Source organism: Sinohyriopsis cumingii, chromosome 2 (genome assembly GCF_028554795.1).
Source record: "Sinohyriopsis cumingii isolate HCF-2022 chromosome 2, ASM2855479v2, whole genome shotgun sequence".
In the NCBI taxonomy this organism is placed as follows: Eukaryota; Metazoa; Mollusca; class Bivalvia; order Unionida; family Unionidae; genus Sinohyriopsis; species Sinohyriopsis cumingii.
The window spans coordinates 40,085,107-40,105,531 of record NC_142962.1 but is presented as its reverse complement, the minus strand read 5'-3'; the positions used below and the strand labels follow the sequence as shown (position 1 = coordinate 40,105,531).

General features: G+C 35.4%; 1 protein-coding gene across 1 annotated transcript in view; it reads left to right on the top strand.

Moving 5' to 3' along the window:
• The window catches only part of LOC149804696 (acyl-CoA:lysophosphatidylglycerol acyltransferase 1-like), a 41,462-nt gene extending 38,900 nt beyond the window's left edge, over positions 1 to 2,562 (top strand). Inside the window, exon 6 of the mRNA XM_089933276.1 lies at positions 2,042 to 2,562. Coding sequence (XP_089789402.1) covers positions 2,042 to 2,463 — 422 coding nt within the window. The 3' untranslated portion in view covers positions 2,464 to 2,562. The remainder of the gene's footprint in view (positions 1 to 2,041) is intronic.
• Positions 2,563 to 20,425: the final 17,863 nt, after the last annotated feature.

Here is a 20,425-nt window from a genome sequence, read left to right as displayed (position 1 = left end):
TATTTTTGTTTTTTAATTTCATGGTGCTTGTATTTGTAATCTTGTTGTTGCATATGTTTTATGAGTTATTAATATGGTAAAGTGCTTAGAGTCCTAAGACTAGTCACTTTATTAAGTCCACATTATTATTATTATTATTATTATTATTATATTCTTGTCATGCATGTTTGGAACCTCTTCGTCTGGGTAGCTTCTAGGAGAACAATGTCCACCATATTCCAAGTGAGATGAATATCTTGGCAGACATTCAGTCCAGGAAGGGTTCTTCATTGAGATTGAGCAACAAGCTTGACTTTTATCTCATCAAAGTCCCAGAACACTGGGCATGGGCAGCGGATGGACACCTTCAGTTTAAGATGGGATCATCTGTTGTGTTTTTGCACCATCAGAATGATTCTCCTTTTGAAGAGTTATCTTTTACTTTGCTACAAATGCTGTTGTTTTAGTTGTTGATGCTGTGCAGGCATCCAAATACCTCAACATGTTGATGTTTGGGATTAGAACTAGCATTTGTCATTAGACATGGCACACACACCGAAGAGTGTTTATTTGGAGTTATCAGCATTTAGTGAATGCAGATTAAATGTGAGTTATTTATTTTCTCATATCACCCAGATCCATAAATGGTTATCAGAAACAATTCACAATTATTTATTTTTCACTTGGTTTTTAATATTTCTATAAATAGCATAATAGAGATAAAATTTGTAAATTAAATTTACTTGATATTTGTAAAAATCCAATTGGGCAGATAGACTGGCTATTCATTCTTTGCCCACTCTGTTATGATTCTGGCTGGCATCTAAGCAGTAGGCAGACAGGCAGCAGTTTTGCATGTTGCTTGGAGAAGTCCTGGATTTTTGTCTTACCTAATCTGCATGACCCATGATAGAAGGCATGCACTCAAGGTAGGGAAGAAATCTATTGATTTGGAGATCAAATGTCAGGGTCATTATGCCACAAAGAGAAAAGGGTTTGGCAGAAAAAATTTGTTCTAGTGTAAGTTCATTGATGAAATTGTTTGGATGGTTTTACTTAGCGTAACAGAGAAAACACAACTAAATCATTTCATATAATTCCATAGATATTTTTTACAAATGATTTTTTTAAATCTGCAAGAACAGTAGCAAGTTTATGCATTTGGAGAGTGGGTATCAATCAGTTAACCTCTTTTTCAGTTAAATATTAAACATTTTAGTGAAAAATGAAAACTTGACTATTGTAAGGAAAACAAATCAATTTCTTCTTAAAATTGAAACCCCTTAGAAAAATTCATGGATCAGCACTTCTAGATTACTTACTCTTAATAGATTTTAGGGTTGTATAAGGTCCTGAATGTGGTAATTAGTGTTCTTAATTGTGACACTCAGATTATTCTGAGCATAGCAAGCTTTGATGTTAATTTGTTGCAATGTGTAGATTTTACATAGTACATGTACTGGATTGGAAATAATTTTAACACCTTGAGGTTTGTATGTTGGTATGTTGGTGTAATTGAAACTGAATTGAGCATGGAGGAAAGAAGAAGCCATAGGCATCAAATAGATCAGACAGACATTGGCCTTTACTTTCCAATGAAGCAGTAGTTGCATACCTATTTTGAAGCCATTTGGAAAGTTTGTAATAAATTAATTATTCTTACTAAAGAAAAAAAAATAGACTTACATTTATATAAAAAAAACACAATAAGATATTCTGTGTCATGCATTTAAAAAAATTTGACACTGGCTAAAAAGATGCATATTTCCTAGTGCAGGCAGTCTTAAAAATGTAACACTACATCATTATGCATACACAGGATGTCACAATAAGCCAGTCAAGCATGCCACTAATTTAAAGCCATACACAGGATGTCACAATAAGTCAGTCAAGCAGGCCACTAATTTAAAGCCATACACAGGATGTCACAATAAGTCAGTCAAGCAGGCCACTAATTTAAAGCCATACACAGGATGTCACAATAAGTCAGTCAAGCAGGCCACTGATTTAAAGCTTTGTTTATTTCATATTATTCGATTGTAAGATTTGGTTTTCCTTTCAGAGAAATTTCCAGGATCAGGTTGTGTTAAATGGGTGATAGATGTGACAGTAGCTTATCCAGATGGTAAGCCCCTTGATATGCATGGGATGCTGATTGGCTATTGGCCTCCATGCCAAACAATTGTCCATTACAGAGCATATCCTGTGGCAGAAATTCCTAAAGATATTGATGGCAGGACAAAGTGGTTGTATGACAGATACCAAGAGAAAGAGGAAATGTTAGATGCCTATTACAAAAGTCACAAATTCCTGGATGAATCAGATGAGAAAATACGAGAACTGCCCCGGATGTCTCGTAAAGTTTTGCAGTTGGACAAAATTAGTATCATTATATCTTATATATTCTACACTCTTTCAGCATACTTGCTTTGGATGTATGTATACTGTCCTTTGTGGGGTCTGTTGTCATCAGTATTAAGATAACTTTGTTGTTGTATATTTTAATGTGACATTTTTCCACAAGATCCTTTATTATACTGTATCCTGTAGAATAACAAATGGGAGAGTCAGATACATACATATACACACACACACACACACACACACACACACACACATATATATATATATATATATATATATATATATATATATATATATATATATATATATATATATATATATATATATATTGTTGCTGTTTGAATTGTAAGAAATTTTATTATACAAATGATGACTGTGTTCTAAGGTATCCCATTTTTTATATTTACCATCTTTTCTTTGTACTTCTAGTCACCTACATTTCTCATTCAGGGAGGAGGGTTTTTGTTTTCTTCTCATACATTTGTTAAGTTCACAGTTGTGTGTATTTAGAGGATTTTTTTTTTATAAGCATGTACCTATGAATTAGGCATTATTATTGCAGGATCAGGTTGTATTTAGGAACAGTTTTGAGTGCATGGAACTTCGCCCTTGCCTGTTATACACATCTATAAGGACTTTGGACCTGAATTTTCAATCTTAATGTCAGATTTTTGTGAAACATATGTCAATAGTTCCAATTTAGGATGGAAAGAATAATCTCTCTTCACTGTTTTTTGCACATCTCAGTGCATCCTACCTGCAAGGTATGGCTAAAATTAGTTGCTTTTTTATCCATTATTGGTTCCTATTCACTGTACACATGAAATGTTTTTAAAAAACCATAAGAATCCTTACTGTAAAGCTCCAATGAAATGTAATTTTTCATTCAAGACTCAGTAATTGATTTACCACTCTGGATTTTTTCTCTTGAAATTGATCAGTCTGACAAATCTAAGAAACAGGCATGTTTTGTTCATACTGTTAAAATCATGTTGACAGATTAACACAGCTGTTAATGAAATTTCCAGGGCACAGTCATAGTATTTGTATTTTAATTGAATCAAGTGAAATTGTTTCTTACTTTATGTTAAAAATGAGGAAGTAATGGTGTTATAAAGTCTTTTACTCAAGTAGAGAATACTGTCTATAAAATGAAAAAGGATCAGCACTAATAATCCATAAAATATACAGCCAGTTCTTTTGTATTCCATTAATATTCATTAATTTACCTTTGAATGTATTGTTGAAATTGCTTCAGTAATAACTTCATGTATGTGCACGAATCTTAGTATCACACAAACATATCTAAACCAATGAGTTTGGTAAAAATTTAACAAAACAATTATCTACCAAGATTACAAAGTGAAAGTTTAACGAACTTACAGTATTGCAAATTAAATCCCAAATAATCCTATTAGTTCAATCACAAGTCCAAGAATATTCTGAATGAATTCTAGTATTGAATGTGCTGATGATAGCCTTGGATAAGCTGATATGAGGGTCCTGATGTATCACAATCATGTAATCAAGAATGTCCTTGAATGAATTCACAATAGTCCCAAAGTAGTGATTTAGTCCAAAATGTCAGTGAGCACTTTGTAATTGCAGTGAATGATTTTTAAATAAACGATCCTCTGAAATTATATCTGAACACAACTGACAATGATTTTAGAGCTGATCTTATAGTAGGAATGAAATAAACAAAATTTATTTCAATGTTAAATAAAAGTGTAAGACACAAAAAGATAGGTGGGTCATTTTCCCATCAAATTCGTAAACAAATTCTCTTCTAGAAATTTCTAAGGTTAGACCTTGAACTCAAATATCAGTAAACAACTTATTTATAAAAACAGGTATGATTTCTAGAACCTTCAAAGGTCACAAGGCCATGTCAGCATGTTAGATCATCTTGAAATGTAATCTACAATCATGGACAAAAGATAGATATGTAATATGTTGTTTACAAATTACCCTTACAATCAACAATCATAGAAAAAGGTTAAACACACAATATAGATATACATAAAAATATATTTGTGGGGGGTTGGTTGACCAATTTATTTAATAATTACTATTGTATTTAGTAATTTTAGTCAGTAAATAACATGAAATGATTTGCTGTTGAATTATAGGTCATGGTCACTTGATAGTGTGTCATGCCTTGCATGCTAACATTTTAACCCATAATATTATTATAGTCTCTTCATATTTCATACCACTTATTGTTGGTAAAATGTATTCATTTTCCCCAATGTAGGCTTAACATGCACAACTATTATATCTACTCTACAATGACAGTCATGAAGATAATCCATTGGGTTTATGAGCAGAATAAGTGCATAGTAATTTAATTAAGTGCATCTAGAAATAATTCTCAATTTGTAGCTAGATAATCAGTTTGTTTTATGTTTTGAAAATTTTTCTTCTCAGCATCAGACTGGTAAGCCAGTGGTTGTGGGTTCCGACAAGCACAGATTGGCAGCCTTGATATAACCCTGAGATAGGAATGTAGTTCCTGTTTCCATGGCAGGATATAGCTGATAGTGTGTTAAAACTATTTGTAAAGCTAACATAAACTAAAGGAAAGCAAGAGAAATAACCCACAATACTGACTAGTTAGATTCACATGTTTGTGATTACGTATAATTACTCCACATTTCTATAAAATGCAAACCAACTTTTTAAACAATATATGAGCAGTAATATATTACCTGTTATTATTGCATTGATACGTGTTTTCTTGGCACATGTCCCCAGTACAAAGGCATTATTATTCTTCTAGTTAATAATTGGAGGTCTGGAATAAAAAACATGATCACTGCCAGTTTGACAATTGGAATATCTTCATTTTTTTCCTTGGACTTAATGCATTTTTACATGTGTCTCTTGGAAGCTCAACACTTCATCAGTTGTTTCTGGAATTTCTCCTGTCAATTCTATCCTTTTTTGTGTTGTATTTGTTTATTTTTCCCCAGTCGTTAGTTTATTTCTATGTCTCTGTGTCCGTTTTCACTGATTTTGATGGCTTTGAGTACATTGTTAGTGAAGTGGTGCTTCTTGTGCTTCATCCCTCAGATAGTAACTGGTATCAGGGTAAGTATTTCTTACCATTTTAGTGTTCAAGTTCATTGTTGTATTTATATGTTTACTTTTAGCATCTAATAATGGCTCAAAGTCCTGGTAAATGTGGGCATAAAAAGGTAGTATGGGAGACTCAAACTGCCTGTCTTGAGTGCATGGCACGTATGTGCTTAGACAGTTGCCCATTTATTTGTTTGTGGCCCAACAGCTTTTGGGACTTGGCAGTAAGTCACTGGGCCTAAACAGCCAGTATGAAGGGTGATGCCTCTTCCTCTTCTTCTCTGTACAGAAGTCACTTCCTCCTATGGCAGTCCGCAGTGTACAGAAGCTCTTTGCTTCATATTAACAGTCCCCAGTGTCCAGAAGTTCCCTGCTTCATGTAAGCAGTCCTCAGATTACAGAAGCTCCCTGCTTGATGTAAGCAGTCCTCAGTGTACAGAAACTCCCTGCATCATTTTAGCAGTACCCAGTGTATGAAAGTAGCTTGGTTCAGTGAGAGAGGTGGTTAAGGCAATCCCTGGTGTATGGAAGCTACCTGGTGTAGTGAGAGGTGTCCAGAGTTAGGAAGTCATTTGCTTCTACTAAGGGGAGATCTCTGAGAGAGTGATGTTTGGCAGTGCCCGACACAGCTCCAAATAGCAAGCACTGCCTTCATGACAGAAGGGAAAAGCAGGGTCATTGTCTTGCTCTAGTTGACCGTGAATTAAAGGAACATAGTCTGAGTTGAGTTCCCAGAAAAGAGACTTTCCAAAGAGTTCTACTGATTTGGACATTGTTCCATATCTGGACACTAAAGTAGGGGACTGGCTTTACTTCAGAGACCCACCACCTCTTTATAAGACCCCCAGTCTGTTCCACCAGTCTTATCTGGTATCTCTGCAGAGAGAGGTGTACTCCAATCTAATGAAGGGCACAGTGGAGAAAGTGAAGAATGTTGAGTCTTAGTTTCAAAATGAAAGTTGTAACTCGTTATCAGTCATTTCCTTTTGAACAAATTCCTTCTGGAAGAGTGGTTCAAGATTGAGACAACCAACTTAGCCAGGAATTCCTCTAGATTGAACACACAATAAATCTCCAGGATGCTGATTTTCATATCCCTGTTGTTCCAGCCCACAGGAAATGTCAGTGGTTTTGACCAGACTGGAGATCTTCCAATTTCAGCTCTTTATTTTGGCCTATTTTTAGTTTCCAAAGGTTTCCCAGTGAGATGGCTGAAATAGTGGCTCATTTAAGGTCCTCAGAGCTTAACATCCTTCAGTACTTTGATGACTGGTTGGTGCGCAACATCTTCAGATTAGCTCTTTTGTGGGGAATGTCTCACTGATGGGAGATTGGGACTTGGGCCTAATCCTCAATCAAGAGAAGTAGGATCTTATCATTTGTCAGAATTTTGTTTATATGTTATACATTTTATCACCTGTCATGGAATAGCCAGTGTTCCTGGCAACATAATCACAAATTATGTGCTCTATTTGCAAGATTTTATGAGAAGACATCCTTGTTGACCCATCTTTGTGTCTCTCTCTGGGTGACTCTAAACATGGCTTTGGAGCTTGGAACCTCCTTCATTGGACAGCTTCTGAGAAGATTACTCTCAATGTCTGCCACATTCTGGGCAAGATGAATGGTCTAGTGAATTTCTTTTCCTGATAGGTAATAGCAGTCTGCATGGAATGGTCTCTGTACCAGTCAGTAGCAGGGACACTTGGGGAAGGTAAATGGCTGACTTGTTTGCAATGAAGCTGTGCAACAAAGCTCCTTTTTATGCCAGTGGTAGAATAGAGGGCATGGATGGTGGACACCTTCAGTCTTAGATGGGATCAACTGTGTGTATATTTCTTCCCACCATGCAGAATTATCTCAAGAGGATAATAATGACTAACAAGTCATTGCTCCTGAGCGATCCATATATAGAGTTTGGTGAGCCTCCTGACCTGTTGGTTGAATATCGCTGTGAATTACAGTCTTCTGACCTACTGTTGCAGCTCAGAGGGTCCCTCAAGCACAGCACTCCTCAAATCCAACACCTTCATGCCTGGCTTATATCAAATGATCTATCCACCAAGACCAGTTTTTTGAGCCAGGCTGCCAGATACCAACACTTAGGCTAGAAGGCAATCAATCCCTATGGTTTACATTGCCAAGTGGAGAATGTTCTGCAGTTGGTTGCAGTCAGAAATGCATCAATCATATCTACCCCCTCTTACCCTTACCCACCTGTTTAGTCTTCTTCCTGTCCCTAGTACCAACAGTGAAGGAAAACATGTATTGTCAGTGGAAAAGGGTTCTTTCCATTTCATTAGTAACTATGATTCAGTCTCTGCCACCAGGGTTCTGGCCAGGAATCGGCTACCTTTTATAGCTCCTGTTGAAATCAGCAGTTTCAGTCCTGTCTATTCTGTGGTTGTTTGGGGTAGACCAGTTTGCCCAGTTAAAGCTTTGGTTCAATCTAGTTAAATCAGGAGGGAAAAGAATTTGTTGGAACCATCATTTTCTCCTTTTAAAGGGTACTTCTGACATTTTGGCAGCTTTCTTCTCATGGTGGATTTTTAAGACTGTTAGAAGAGCTTATCAATCTGTCACAAGGAGAGATCTCTCTTTCATAAAAAAAAATCCCATGTGGTCAGGGCTGTTGCTGCATCTTCGGACTTTTTGAATCCTTCCTCTTTGGATGATGTCATAAAAACTGCCTTTCATTTTCACTCTACTTTCACGTCATTGACTTTCATTCATGTTGAACTAGGAGGATGTTTATACATTGGGTCCAATTGTATCAGCCCAACAAGTTGTTAAACATTCACCCAGTTAGCAGTAGAGCATGCTACTAACAACAATTGTAAGTTAACTTGACATTTTTTAGCCCATCAGCCTCTCACTGGGCTGACAAATTCAGCAGTGAAATAGCAGAATTGCTTCTGGGATGTACATTCATGAAAATCAACCCCCCAGTTTAAGATTTCCTGCAGAATTTTAAACTTTTTGTGGGCAAAGTCATGTATAAATAATTGTGCACATTTTTCATGAAGAATGCAAATATATATATATATATATATATATATATATATATATATACTTTTAATGTAAAATTCCTGGATGTCACTCTAAGCAGATATGTTCTTGCTTAGTTGTGAATCACATCACATATTTCCTCTGTGTCACATGATCAGTTCTTATTGGCTACTAACAAAGTTGTTGTTGTAGGGTTTAACACCATTTTTCAGCACAAGATAGGCTGTACATGGCGGCCAGCATTACTGGTTGAGGAAGAAACCTGGGAAACCCAGGGAAGAACTACCGACCCATGAGAAGCTACTGGCAAACTTTCTCATGTACCCACGTTAGTGGAGCCTGCGACTCAAACCCAACAGACAGAGGTGAGATGGCAGTAATCCGGAACGGTGAGTGCTTTAGACCACTCGGCCACTTGGGGCCCTGTAAGAAAGTTCAGGACAGCACATATTTTTTATGCAGAAGCTAGCTAAACAGGACAGTATGTTAAATGGCAAAGGCAAATAAATTCTGAGTGTGCAATGAAGACTAGTTACAACTTGCAGACTGTCATATTTGTTAGCAGTCAGAGTGCAAATGTTTCTGTCAATAACACAGTGACAAAGAACAGAGAGATCCTATTGATAATCATGTGTCAAACTGTGCTAAAGATCACGGCATTGAAACTGAGGATCCATGCAATGTAAAAAGCACAGTGACAAAGAACAGACAGATCCTCATGCTAATGGTCTTTCAGACAATGCTAAAGATGGTGACATTGAAACTGAGGATCCATGCAATGTAAATAGCACAGTGGCAAAGAACAGACAGATCCTCATGTTAATCATCTTTCAGACAATGCTAAAGATGGTGACATTGAAACTGAGGATCCATGCAATGTAAATAGCACAGTGACAAAGAACAGACAGATCCTCATGCTAATTACACTGGTCAACAGTGAAATCATTACTGACTTGAAAAGGCCCTAATCTGTAGTATTTTGGTGTGCCGAACACGAATATAACCGTGAAAAATTTGTATTGGCTCTCGTTTTGAAGATATTCATATACCTCATTTTCTATGTTTCACTGTGTAAATTTCTCCAGTAGGACTGCAGCAACATCCGGAATAATGATGTAACATTGCATAATACCATCATGCTCACATCATCCACAGTTGATTGCATCATTTTCTGATGCAATGCAATACTAATGCCATGCGGCTGCTGAAGTAAGTTGACGTCAGCAGTGTACTATACATGTGTAGGCCTATTATACTAATGCCAGGCGGCTGCTGAAGCTGACGTAAGCAGTGTACTATATAAAGCCCAATCAGATAGGTTCAGCATTTAAAATATTTTAGACGTCGTGCGAGACAGTTCAAGCTACTGTTACATAAAACTTATTATTTTATCCATTTACGTACAATAAAGAACAGTAATGCCTCGAAAGTGTGTTAATACCGCGGACAATTTTTGCTATATTTGTGGGGAAGTGACATTTGCCAACCAGAAGAAAAGTATCAATTCTCAAGTGAAGAAGGCATATCATCTTTACTTCGGATGCAAGGTTGGTGACCAAGACAAGCCTTGGGCTCCGCATATATGCTGTGCTACATGTACAACACAGCTTTCACAGTGGTTGAATTGCAAAAGGTCATCAATGCCGTTTGCAGTCCCAATGGTGTGGAGAGAGCCAAGCAACCACCTAAATGACTGTTACTTCTGCTTGGTTCCTCCTCTTTCCGGCAGAATAACGAAGCGAAAGAAGTCGAGAATAGTCTACCCAAACATTCCGTCTGCATTGAGACCAGTTCCACATGGTGAGGGACTTCCTATTCCAGAACCTCCAGCAGAATATTCTCTTGATTCATCTGACGAAGACAAAGGTGAGTCGACCTGTTCTTCTCCTGGTCCATCAGCATGCAGTGATCCAGATTTTCACTGTGGTGCATCATCAACCCCACACAGAATAACACAGGAAGAACTAAATGACCTGATTCGTGATTTGGACTTATCAAAGAACAAGGCAGAATTGCTAGGATCAAGACTCCAACAATGGAATCTTCTAGAAGAAGATGTCACAATTACTGCATATCGAAAGCGCCACCAGCAATTGGAGCCTTTCTTCAGAAAGGAAAGTAATCTGATATTCTGTTCCGATATTGAGGGCCTCATGAATGCTTTAAAAATCACTCATGACCCACAAGAATGGAGACTATTTGTGGACTCTTCGAAACTGAGTCTCAAGGCTGTGCTTTTGCACAATGGAAACATTCTTCCATCTATTCCAGTAGCATATGCTGTCCACATGAAAGAGACATACGATAACTTAAGGCAGCTACTGAATTCCATTGAGTATAACAAGTACAGCTGGCACCTCTGTGGTGATTTGAAGGTAGTTGCCCTTTTAATGGGACTGCAGCAAGGATATACAAAATACATGTGTTTCTTATGCGAGTGGGATAGCCGAGCAAGGGAAATGCACTACATGAGGAAGGAATGGACTCACAGGCAGAATGTAGCCATTGGAGAGAAGAATATCCAACACCCAGCTCTGGTTGAGGCTCAGAAAATCTTGCTACCACCCCTTCACATCAAACTAGGTTTGATGAAGAACTTCGTGAAAGCCATTGACCGGACTTTGCCAGCATTCCGATACCTGCATGAAAAATTCCCTCGACTCAGCGAGCAAAGATTAAAGAGGGAGTTTTTGTGGGTCCTCAGATTCGAGAGCTTTTCAAAGATGACCAGTTCAACAACTTGCTGGAAGGTGACGCGAAACAAGCATGGAATGCTTTTCGCCTAGTTTCTACAAACTTCCTCGGAAATGTTAGGGCAGAAAACTATAAGGAACTAGTAGAAGACATGTTGATGAAGTATAAGAAACTTGGCTGCAATATGTCTCTAAAGATTCACTTCCTTCATTCCCATTTGGATTTCTTTCCTAGCAACTGTGGTATTGTTAGTGATGAACACGGCGAACGTTTTCATCAAGATATCGCAACAATGGAACAAAGATACCAGGGAAAATGGTCCACTACAATGCTGGCTGACTACTGCTGGACACTCCTCAGAGATGCTCCCGAACAGCTGTACAAGAGACAGGCGAAGAAATCTAAGATGTAGTCAATGACTTGATTTTTTATAGGTAGGCTATTACAGTTGACCTTTTACTATTGGAATGCATTTCGTTATGTAAACATTAATTTCTTGCAGATTACAAAAAAACTAGAGCCAATTTTGCAATTTGACTGTCATATTCGTGTTCAGCACATAAAAATTGATAAGAATTGACTAATTTTATTTCAGTAACATGACTTTTGTAAAAATTTGTTGTCCAGTGTTATGTATCAGACAATGCTAAAGATGGCAGCATTGAAACTGAGGATCCATGCAATGTAAATAGCACAGAGACAAAGAACAGACAGATCCTCATTCATGTTAATCATGTATCGGACAATGCTAAAGATGGTGGCATTGAAACTGAGGATCCACGCAATGTAAATAGCACAGTGACAAAGAACAGACAGATCCTCATTCATGTTAATCATGTATCAGACAATTCTAAAGATGGTGGCATTGAAACTGAGGATCCATGCAATGTAAATAGCACAGTGACAAAGAACGGACAGATCCTCATGCTAATCATGTATCAGACAGTGCTAAAGATGGTGACATTGAAACTGAGGATCCATGCAGTGTAAATAGCACAGTGACAAAGAACAGACAGATCCTCATCCTAATCATCTTTCAGACAATGCTAAAGATGGTGGCATTGAAACTGAGGATCCATGCAGTGTAAATAGCACAGTGACAGAGAACAGACAGATCCTCATCCTAATCATGTATCAGACTATGGTAAGATGGCGGCATTAAAACTGAGGATCCATGCAATGTAAATAGCACAGTGACAAAGAACAGGCAGATCCATATGCTATTCATGTATCAGACAATGCTAAAGATGGTGGCATTGAAACTGAGAATCTATGCAATGTTAAGAGAAAAAAGTACTCTTTCAGATCAGAATAAAAATAAAAATTGACCCTGGCTGGAAATGAATGAAATATGATGCTTCCTAATTGGTGAGTAAAACTGACAGGGGAAATTACTTCATACTTGGAAATACTAAATTCAGGACATCAGCCCTTAACAAAGACATTCAGCTGCTAAGTCTCAAACAGGTAACTCAAGATTTGAAACTGAGTGAAGATCTTAAAACTACATGAAAATCTTAAAACTGCATGAAAATTTTAAAACTGCATGAATGAAAATCTTAAAACTGCATGAAAATCTTAAAACTGCATGCATGACAGCTTTTATGTGACATGCAGTAAATACATGACACTGTTTTCTAAGATATATGAATGGACAGATGAGTGACACGATTTGCAGCCTATGGTTTAATTCTTAATTGTATGTACAGAAAATACTGTTATTAGACAACACAAGATTTTGATTTAAGTTTTAAGTGTTTTACTGTAATATACAGAACACATGATATCCATTCAGTGTTATACTATAATATACAGAACACATGATATCCATTTAGTGTTATACTGTAATATACAGAACACATGATATCCATTTAGTGTTATACTCAGATATACAGAACACATGATACCCATTTAGTGTTATACTGTAATATACAGAACACATGATATCCATTTAGTGTTATACTCAAATATACAGAACACATGATATCCATTTAGTGTTATACTGTAATATACAGAACACATGATATCCATTTAGTGTTATACTGTAAAATACAGAACACATGATATCCATTTAGTGTTATACTGTAATATACAGAACACATGTCATAATATCCATTTAGTGTTATACTGTAACATGTGATATGCGTTGAGTATTTGTAAGTAATATATGGGACACATGATAGACTTATTAGACTTACAATTGCACTGTTTAAACCTGGAGACATTATTTTGCTTTACACAATGGTGATAGGTCCCCTTATCAACAGTGTAGCTTGGGGTGTTGTAAAAAAATATGTAATAGTTTTCTGATAATATTACACAGTTCTCTCCTTCATCCCTGCTCTAATGTCTTTCCCTGTCAGTCCAAGTCATAGAAATATTGGACAAGTTTTCAGACTGGGATCCTGTTGTTCTTTATTCTAGACTTCCCATTACTACTTGAAGGTGGGAATAATGTTCTCAGGTGGGATTACTACCATGAAGAGATACAGCAATGTAATAATAATAAATTATTATAACTTAATTTAAATTAGCACCCCCCCCTTCAAGCACCAGTTTTAGAATACAAGATGCACATATTGTTGTAATAAAACAATTTTCAAAAATTAGAAAAATAATTTCACTTTGGGGATTAAAATAAATGATTGATAATTTACAGCTGTAGTAAAAGTATTAAATAGAAACATAACAAGTAACACTCTAAGTAGATGAAATAATTGGGTATAACTAAATGTGTTTGTATAACTAAATGAGGCATTACAATCTTAAGACTATCATAATGATGCTTTGTGACTGGCAAGATAGGAAACATTTCATCATGTGTATTGATGTTTGAGATAATGTAGGACTGCAGTGTATGCTGTGTATTAATTAAGGGTCATAGTGTTTTTTACACAATTATAAATATTTGCTTGCAGATAATTGTATTTTTGTCATATCTTTCACACGTGTATTATTTTGGGGGTATTTCGTATTTCACTACCATTTCTGGCACATGAATTGTTATAATTTTAACCTTAAATAAATACATGAACATGCTTTTATCTTGAAACACTTCCAGATTTAATTATCTGGAGTAATGAAACCCACTGCTTTAAGAAAACAACTTCTGAATTATAATTTCAATTTATGTGAAAGTCATTTGACTCTGTATGCTCCAGATTAAACTATAAAATATCTTGGATGACTTGATAATGAGCAAGAGATCATGCAGTTTAGTTTTGCATTCATCTTTGCAGAGAATATTTATCAGACACAAAAAAATCTGTATATAGACATCTTACAATGTTTTGGAAATAGTTTACATAGGTTGTATTCTTGCAATAATGCCAAAATCTGCCTAATGAAATGGTCAGCAGTTCATTTATGTAGCCAGGTGGGTAGTATCTGTCCCAACTCTTCTTTGTACATTTTATATTTTGTTTGACAAATTTGTGTCTTTAACTTAACCATAACAGGTTTTACTAAAATTGTGTATTGTCAGTTTATTATCAGTGTTCATGCTTATTATTGGATATGATATGCTATTTGACTTTAATTACTGTTCTTGCCAAGCATGGTTAAAAGTGTTCAGAAAAATATGTGTGGATATTATATTTACTATTATCCTTTATGGCTATGTACACTAGATAATAAAATAAAAAAGTACTGCACAATTCCTTCTTACCTGAGAATTGCACACAACAATTATATATTTTTTTTAATAAATTTTAGGAACTTTAACATTGTCAAAATTGGCTGTAAGAGTCTTCAAAATCACCATAGACCTTAAACAATTTCAGATAGCAGTTGAATTTTTAAAAAAACAGACTTTTATGGTTGAAATTTTGAGTCTTTTTTTATGTTTCTCAGACTTTTAACTCCATAGCTACTGACAACCACTTGTTTAATGTATTTTCAAAGTAGAACAAACAACAGTAGGACTGTTTCTTCAGAAAACAACTTCATTTAGCAATTAAAAATATTAGTTGCAAATAGACATGCATAAGAAAGGTAGATTCTTTAAGAAAATTGATAGTTCATTTTGTGCTGACCCAGTTTAATGACAGTAAGTTCTGGAATAGAAAATTTCTTAGGGCAGCCCTTTTCTGGTACATCTGATAATCGAACATTTGATTTTCCTGGGCAATGTTTTGTGACTACTAAGAACATTCTAATGCCAACCTACATCTGTACATACTATTACATTCATTATTATTGAACTTAAATATTTTATGATGTACAATAGACTTTATGGACATGAAAATCGAGCTTGTTAAATACATATCTCAGAACATAGAAGCTGTTGATGAGATGAAGTTTCAGTTTGTCTGGGAATGAAAACATACTCAATACATGTTATGTTTTTCTGTATCAACTCTTGTTCTTTATGACCTTTTCTGCATCAGCCCTTGTTATTTTGCTGTATCAGCTCTTGTTCTATGCGAAGTTTTGTTGTATCAGCACTTTTTTTTGTGACATTTTTTATATCAGGATCTTTGCTGTTTGCAATTGGAGTGAAGTTATGTGAGTATATACAGTAATAATGACATCATGTGATAAAATTGGAAATGGCCTTATATGATGTGTTCTTAAGTGACATAATTGTAATACAAGAGGGTTATGTATTCAATTAGGGCATTTTTATTTCTTGCACAATAGAGACAAAATCATTATGAAAAATGTTGTATTTTATCTCTACAAAAAGATTTCTTTTTTTATAGCAAAAGCTTGAGTCTAAGTATTCATTGAAGCTTATGAATGATCAAGAACCAAAAGATATTACAATTTTCATCATCTTAATTTAAAGTTCCAACTGATGTTCGAAATCAACAGTTGTTTTTTTCATATTCATGTGGTAATTGCAGAGCGAAATCATTAATATGTAGTGTTCAGTCAGCTTATTTGATTTATGTATGATCTTTTGGAGTAATCACGTTATGACTCTGATGCTTTAAGTGTTTTTGTGTTCTTACTTCGAAAGATGATGATGTTTATTTGGATGGAAAATTCATGATGGCAACAGTTAGAGTTGGGGACGAGATTGAATAATGTATTTTTCAGATACCCAGGATAATTAAGGACATGGAATTTGTGTACAGGATGAAGCTGGTTCACATTTGCATTGGTCACTTAGTCTTTTTGTTTTTGTTTTGTTTTTCTTTGCAGTGAAAACCGATAAAAGAGAAAGTAAAACAAAAGCAAGCACTGGATGCTGCTCTAGTCATTAATGATTGTAATTTGTATTTTATTGTCTGTGAAGAAAATGCATCCAGTTTATTGTTTTATTTTAGATTACAATGAAGTTTCTGTTTTGACATTTATCCTAATGTACTTCTTAATGTAGTACAGTTTAAAATGTCATAAATTTGGTAATGGAAATGTTCTTATATTTTATCTAAATACAGTCAGTCTTTTGCTTTCTCTCTTGATGTAGTTTCTATATTATTTACAGTAATTCTGCTATGCTAAACCCAAGCTTGAATGGCAAGGCCCATATTTATATAGAAAACCTTTTGCCATTCAAAATGCCAACATCATGCACAAAAATGTACAAGTTGTGCCCCCCTTTGAGTTTATAATGGGTGAAATAATGTTTGTTTGTTCTTTCAGTGCATTTCCATGCCTACTTAGCATGATTTAACAAACTAATTTTTTTTTCTGCTTATAATTCATAAAACTTGTAATAGTAAAACTTCCAGATAGACAAGTTATTAAAATCATCCCTGTCAAAGAAATTTTCCATCTACATGTCAAGTATCATAAAAGCTGAACATCATATTTGTCTTGCCTATATAGGTATAGCAAAACATAGATAACATTTTTCTGACGGTAAAGTTGGTGTTAAGATTCTGTGTCAAAACTTTCTGTTCAAGTTTGTGTACATCGGAGCTTTTTCATAATATCCATTGCTGTCAAGACAGCACATTCTGAAGAATCCTTGTATACGTCTTTTATGTAAATCAACACCCGGAATACTTTTATGCATTTTTTATGTAAATTGTCATGCAGAAGCCTTGTATGCCTTTTTTATGTAAGTCATCACCTGTTAGTAATATTTATATCTATGATGTTGTTGTTATGGGGTTTAACGCCATTTTTCAGCACACAATAGGCTATGCATGGTGGCCAGCATTAATGGTGGAGGAAGAACCCAGGAAAACCCCGGAAAGAACCACCGATCTACGAGAAGCTACTGGCAAGCATTCTCACATACCCACATTGGCCGAATCCTAGACTCGAACCCACGCAAAAATGGCAGTGATCCATAATTTAGAACGCTTTAGACCACTCGGCCACTCAGGGCCCCTTTATATCTATGATATGGCAAACATTATGGATGTCTCGTGAAAACCTTCATTCAGACATTATAACCTCATTGTAAATGTTAAATCACACACACATACACACACACACACACACAGAGTATATAGAGCTTTCAGAATTTCAGAATCTGTGCTAAACATTTTACCTCCCTCCAATGGCTGTTGATATGAATTTGTCCTTGAAACATTTTTTCAAAAATGAAATTACTACCTTAATGTTTCATTCATTGAAGCAGTTTTTAATGTGAATACTTACTTTGCTGGTAGCACTAAACACTCAGCTGCATACCTAAGTGAGTTATAAATCCTATCCATTACTTTAAACTATTGGGAGCTTTTATAGGGGGCTGTTATCTTTTCCATTGTCTTCTGCCTTATACTTAGTGCATATTAAATTGTGAACTACATGTATATTCCGTGAATTAAGAATGTCTAATAAATTGTAAACAGAAATATGTCAAACAAAAAGAAGAAAAAAAGATCTAATGTGACGTCTTAACTTTTTCACAATTGATTTTATCAGCAAACAGACAAATCTTTCCAGGGATTACATTCATAAAAACTGCTGTTCTTTATAGCATGTGGTGACAAATCCACTCATGCAGTGTGACCATGTGGCTCTCAGCTGCTTTCATCTCATAGACATGACTCGTAAACGATATATTGGACTTTAAGTATACTGTTACATAATTACCACATGCTAGACACTTTAAGAATCTGAATAACAAACTGGGAATGGTCATATGTGTGGATTTTTTTACTGCACTTGATAAATTCATACATGTCTGGTGCTGTTGAGATCGTGACATGGGGAAAACAAAAATGATATAAATATGATTCCTTCAGCTCACAGGGTTGTAAAGGCCAAGTGAGATTATTGTACATCACTCTGTTCATCATCCATTTGTGTATAGTTGTTTGTTACCACTATGGAGTCTATATTTATGGTCCAGTTGTGATCAGTCTTAGAATATGTGTTTATAATATTGATTTCAGATGAGTTCCGTAATGAGTGAGATCTGTGCTTATTAATGAGGTTACTTTGTATCTGATCACTCTAGAGTATGTATTTGAGATCTGATTTTGATCAGACTTGAAATATATACTTGTATCAGGATGCTGGACAAGTTTAGTAACAAGTGAGATACATTCATATAATTAGGTGTTCTTGCATTTAATTGGCTGAATTTGTCACTCAGGAAGTCAGATTTCTGATCAGACTGGGAATGTGTGCTTTTGTCATCAAGATATTGGATACTTTTGATAATGAGTGAGATGCACACAGGCAAATGAGGTCATTGTGCATCTGATTTGATGAACATGTTAACACCCTGGAAGCCATATTTCACATATGATTTTGATCAAATTTGAAATACAGGCTTATCTCATAAAAAGTTTGAATGGATTTAGTAATGAACAAGATCTGCATCTGATTGAGTGGGCTTGTTACCATTGTGAAGGCCGTATTTCTGATCCAACTTTATTGAGACTTGAAATATATGCTTATATCTTTTAGATCTTGAACATTTCAGAATTGAGTGAGATTAATGCTAATGTTAATGAGATGATCTTGCATCTGATCGACTGAGCTTGTTACCACTCTGGGGCTATATTTCAGATCCAGTTATTAATCAGACTTGATATTTGGGCTCAAATCATAAGATTTTGGATATGTTCCATGAGTCTGATCCATGCATATTAATGAGGTGATCTTGCATCTGATTCGATAAGCTTTTTACCAGTCTGGGAACCATTTTTTTCTTCTTCTGAATTGGATCAAATATTTTCATGAGTTTGATAATGCACAGGATCCATACATATTAATGAGGCAGTCTTATGTGTGATTGAGTGAGCTTGGCTTATATTTTCAAGCTTTTGGATAAATGTTATTATGACCAAAACCTCTGCTTATTTATGATTTGATTTTGCATCTTCATTTGGTAAGAGATATTTTTCTTGAAACTATTTTGATGAAACTTGGTAAATAGGTATATGTCTTCAAGATCATGGTTGTCAATGAGATTATACATATTAATGATGTGACATTTTATTTCATTGGTTGTGCTTGTCCATATTAACTTTTATTTTTATTTTGATTAAAATGTTATTTTTGATTTAGATGGAACATGTTAAGTTGGCATGTCATCAAGATCTTGGTTAAATATAGGGAAGATAATGACTGTTTAGATGTGGAGGTGAACCCTCCAATCTCCTGGGGTGTCCTAGTCACCCCCAGTCTCTGACTGGTTTCGTTACTATTGTAACTCATTAGAGAGAATAATAAGGGTTGATTTGTTTATTCAACTGATAACTAATACTAAGTTTGCCTCCACATCCAAACAGTCATTATCATCCCTAAGTTTATATTCTATTGAAAGTGAAGGTGACCCTCTGCAGGAATCCATTCTACACGATCCTAAAACCATTCAGAGCCTAATGAGTCTATATGAGAATGGATTAGTATTCTTGTCCAGCTCTTCTACATATATTTGTCGGGAGAAATAAGACTTTGAATAAAAAGAGAAAACTGGAAGAACCAGTTACAGAACGCTCTAAAGCTGTGTTTGCTACTACCTTCCCAATCACTTCTGATTTATAAAAAGCAAGAAGACTTCTTTCCAAATATGCGAAATTAAAAGGTATCTGACTAGCCCCAAGAGTGTGGCCTTAAAAGGAAAATTGCTTGAGGATTATAGATTAATCTAGGCACAAGATTCACTCATTCTCCTGATTTCATCAGTGCTTGGATGGAACACTATCCTCTGAGAAGCCTCAAAACGAAGAGGACACTGTACCAAATGTATGTCACCTATCTGGTCACCTGCATGAAATATATATGAGACTAAAATGGAATTCCAAGTGAGAATAAAAAAGCGCTTGAGGGATATCCATAATGATATAGATTCCCTGGTGTCTAAGCATTTTAATGTGTTTAACCACAACATAGATCGTGTTAAATATTAGATAATAAAAATTATTAAATCTGATACGGA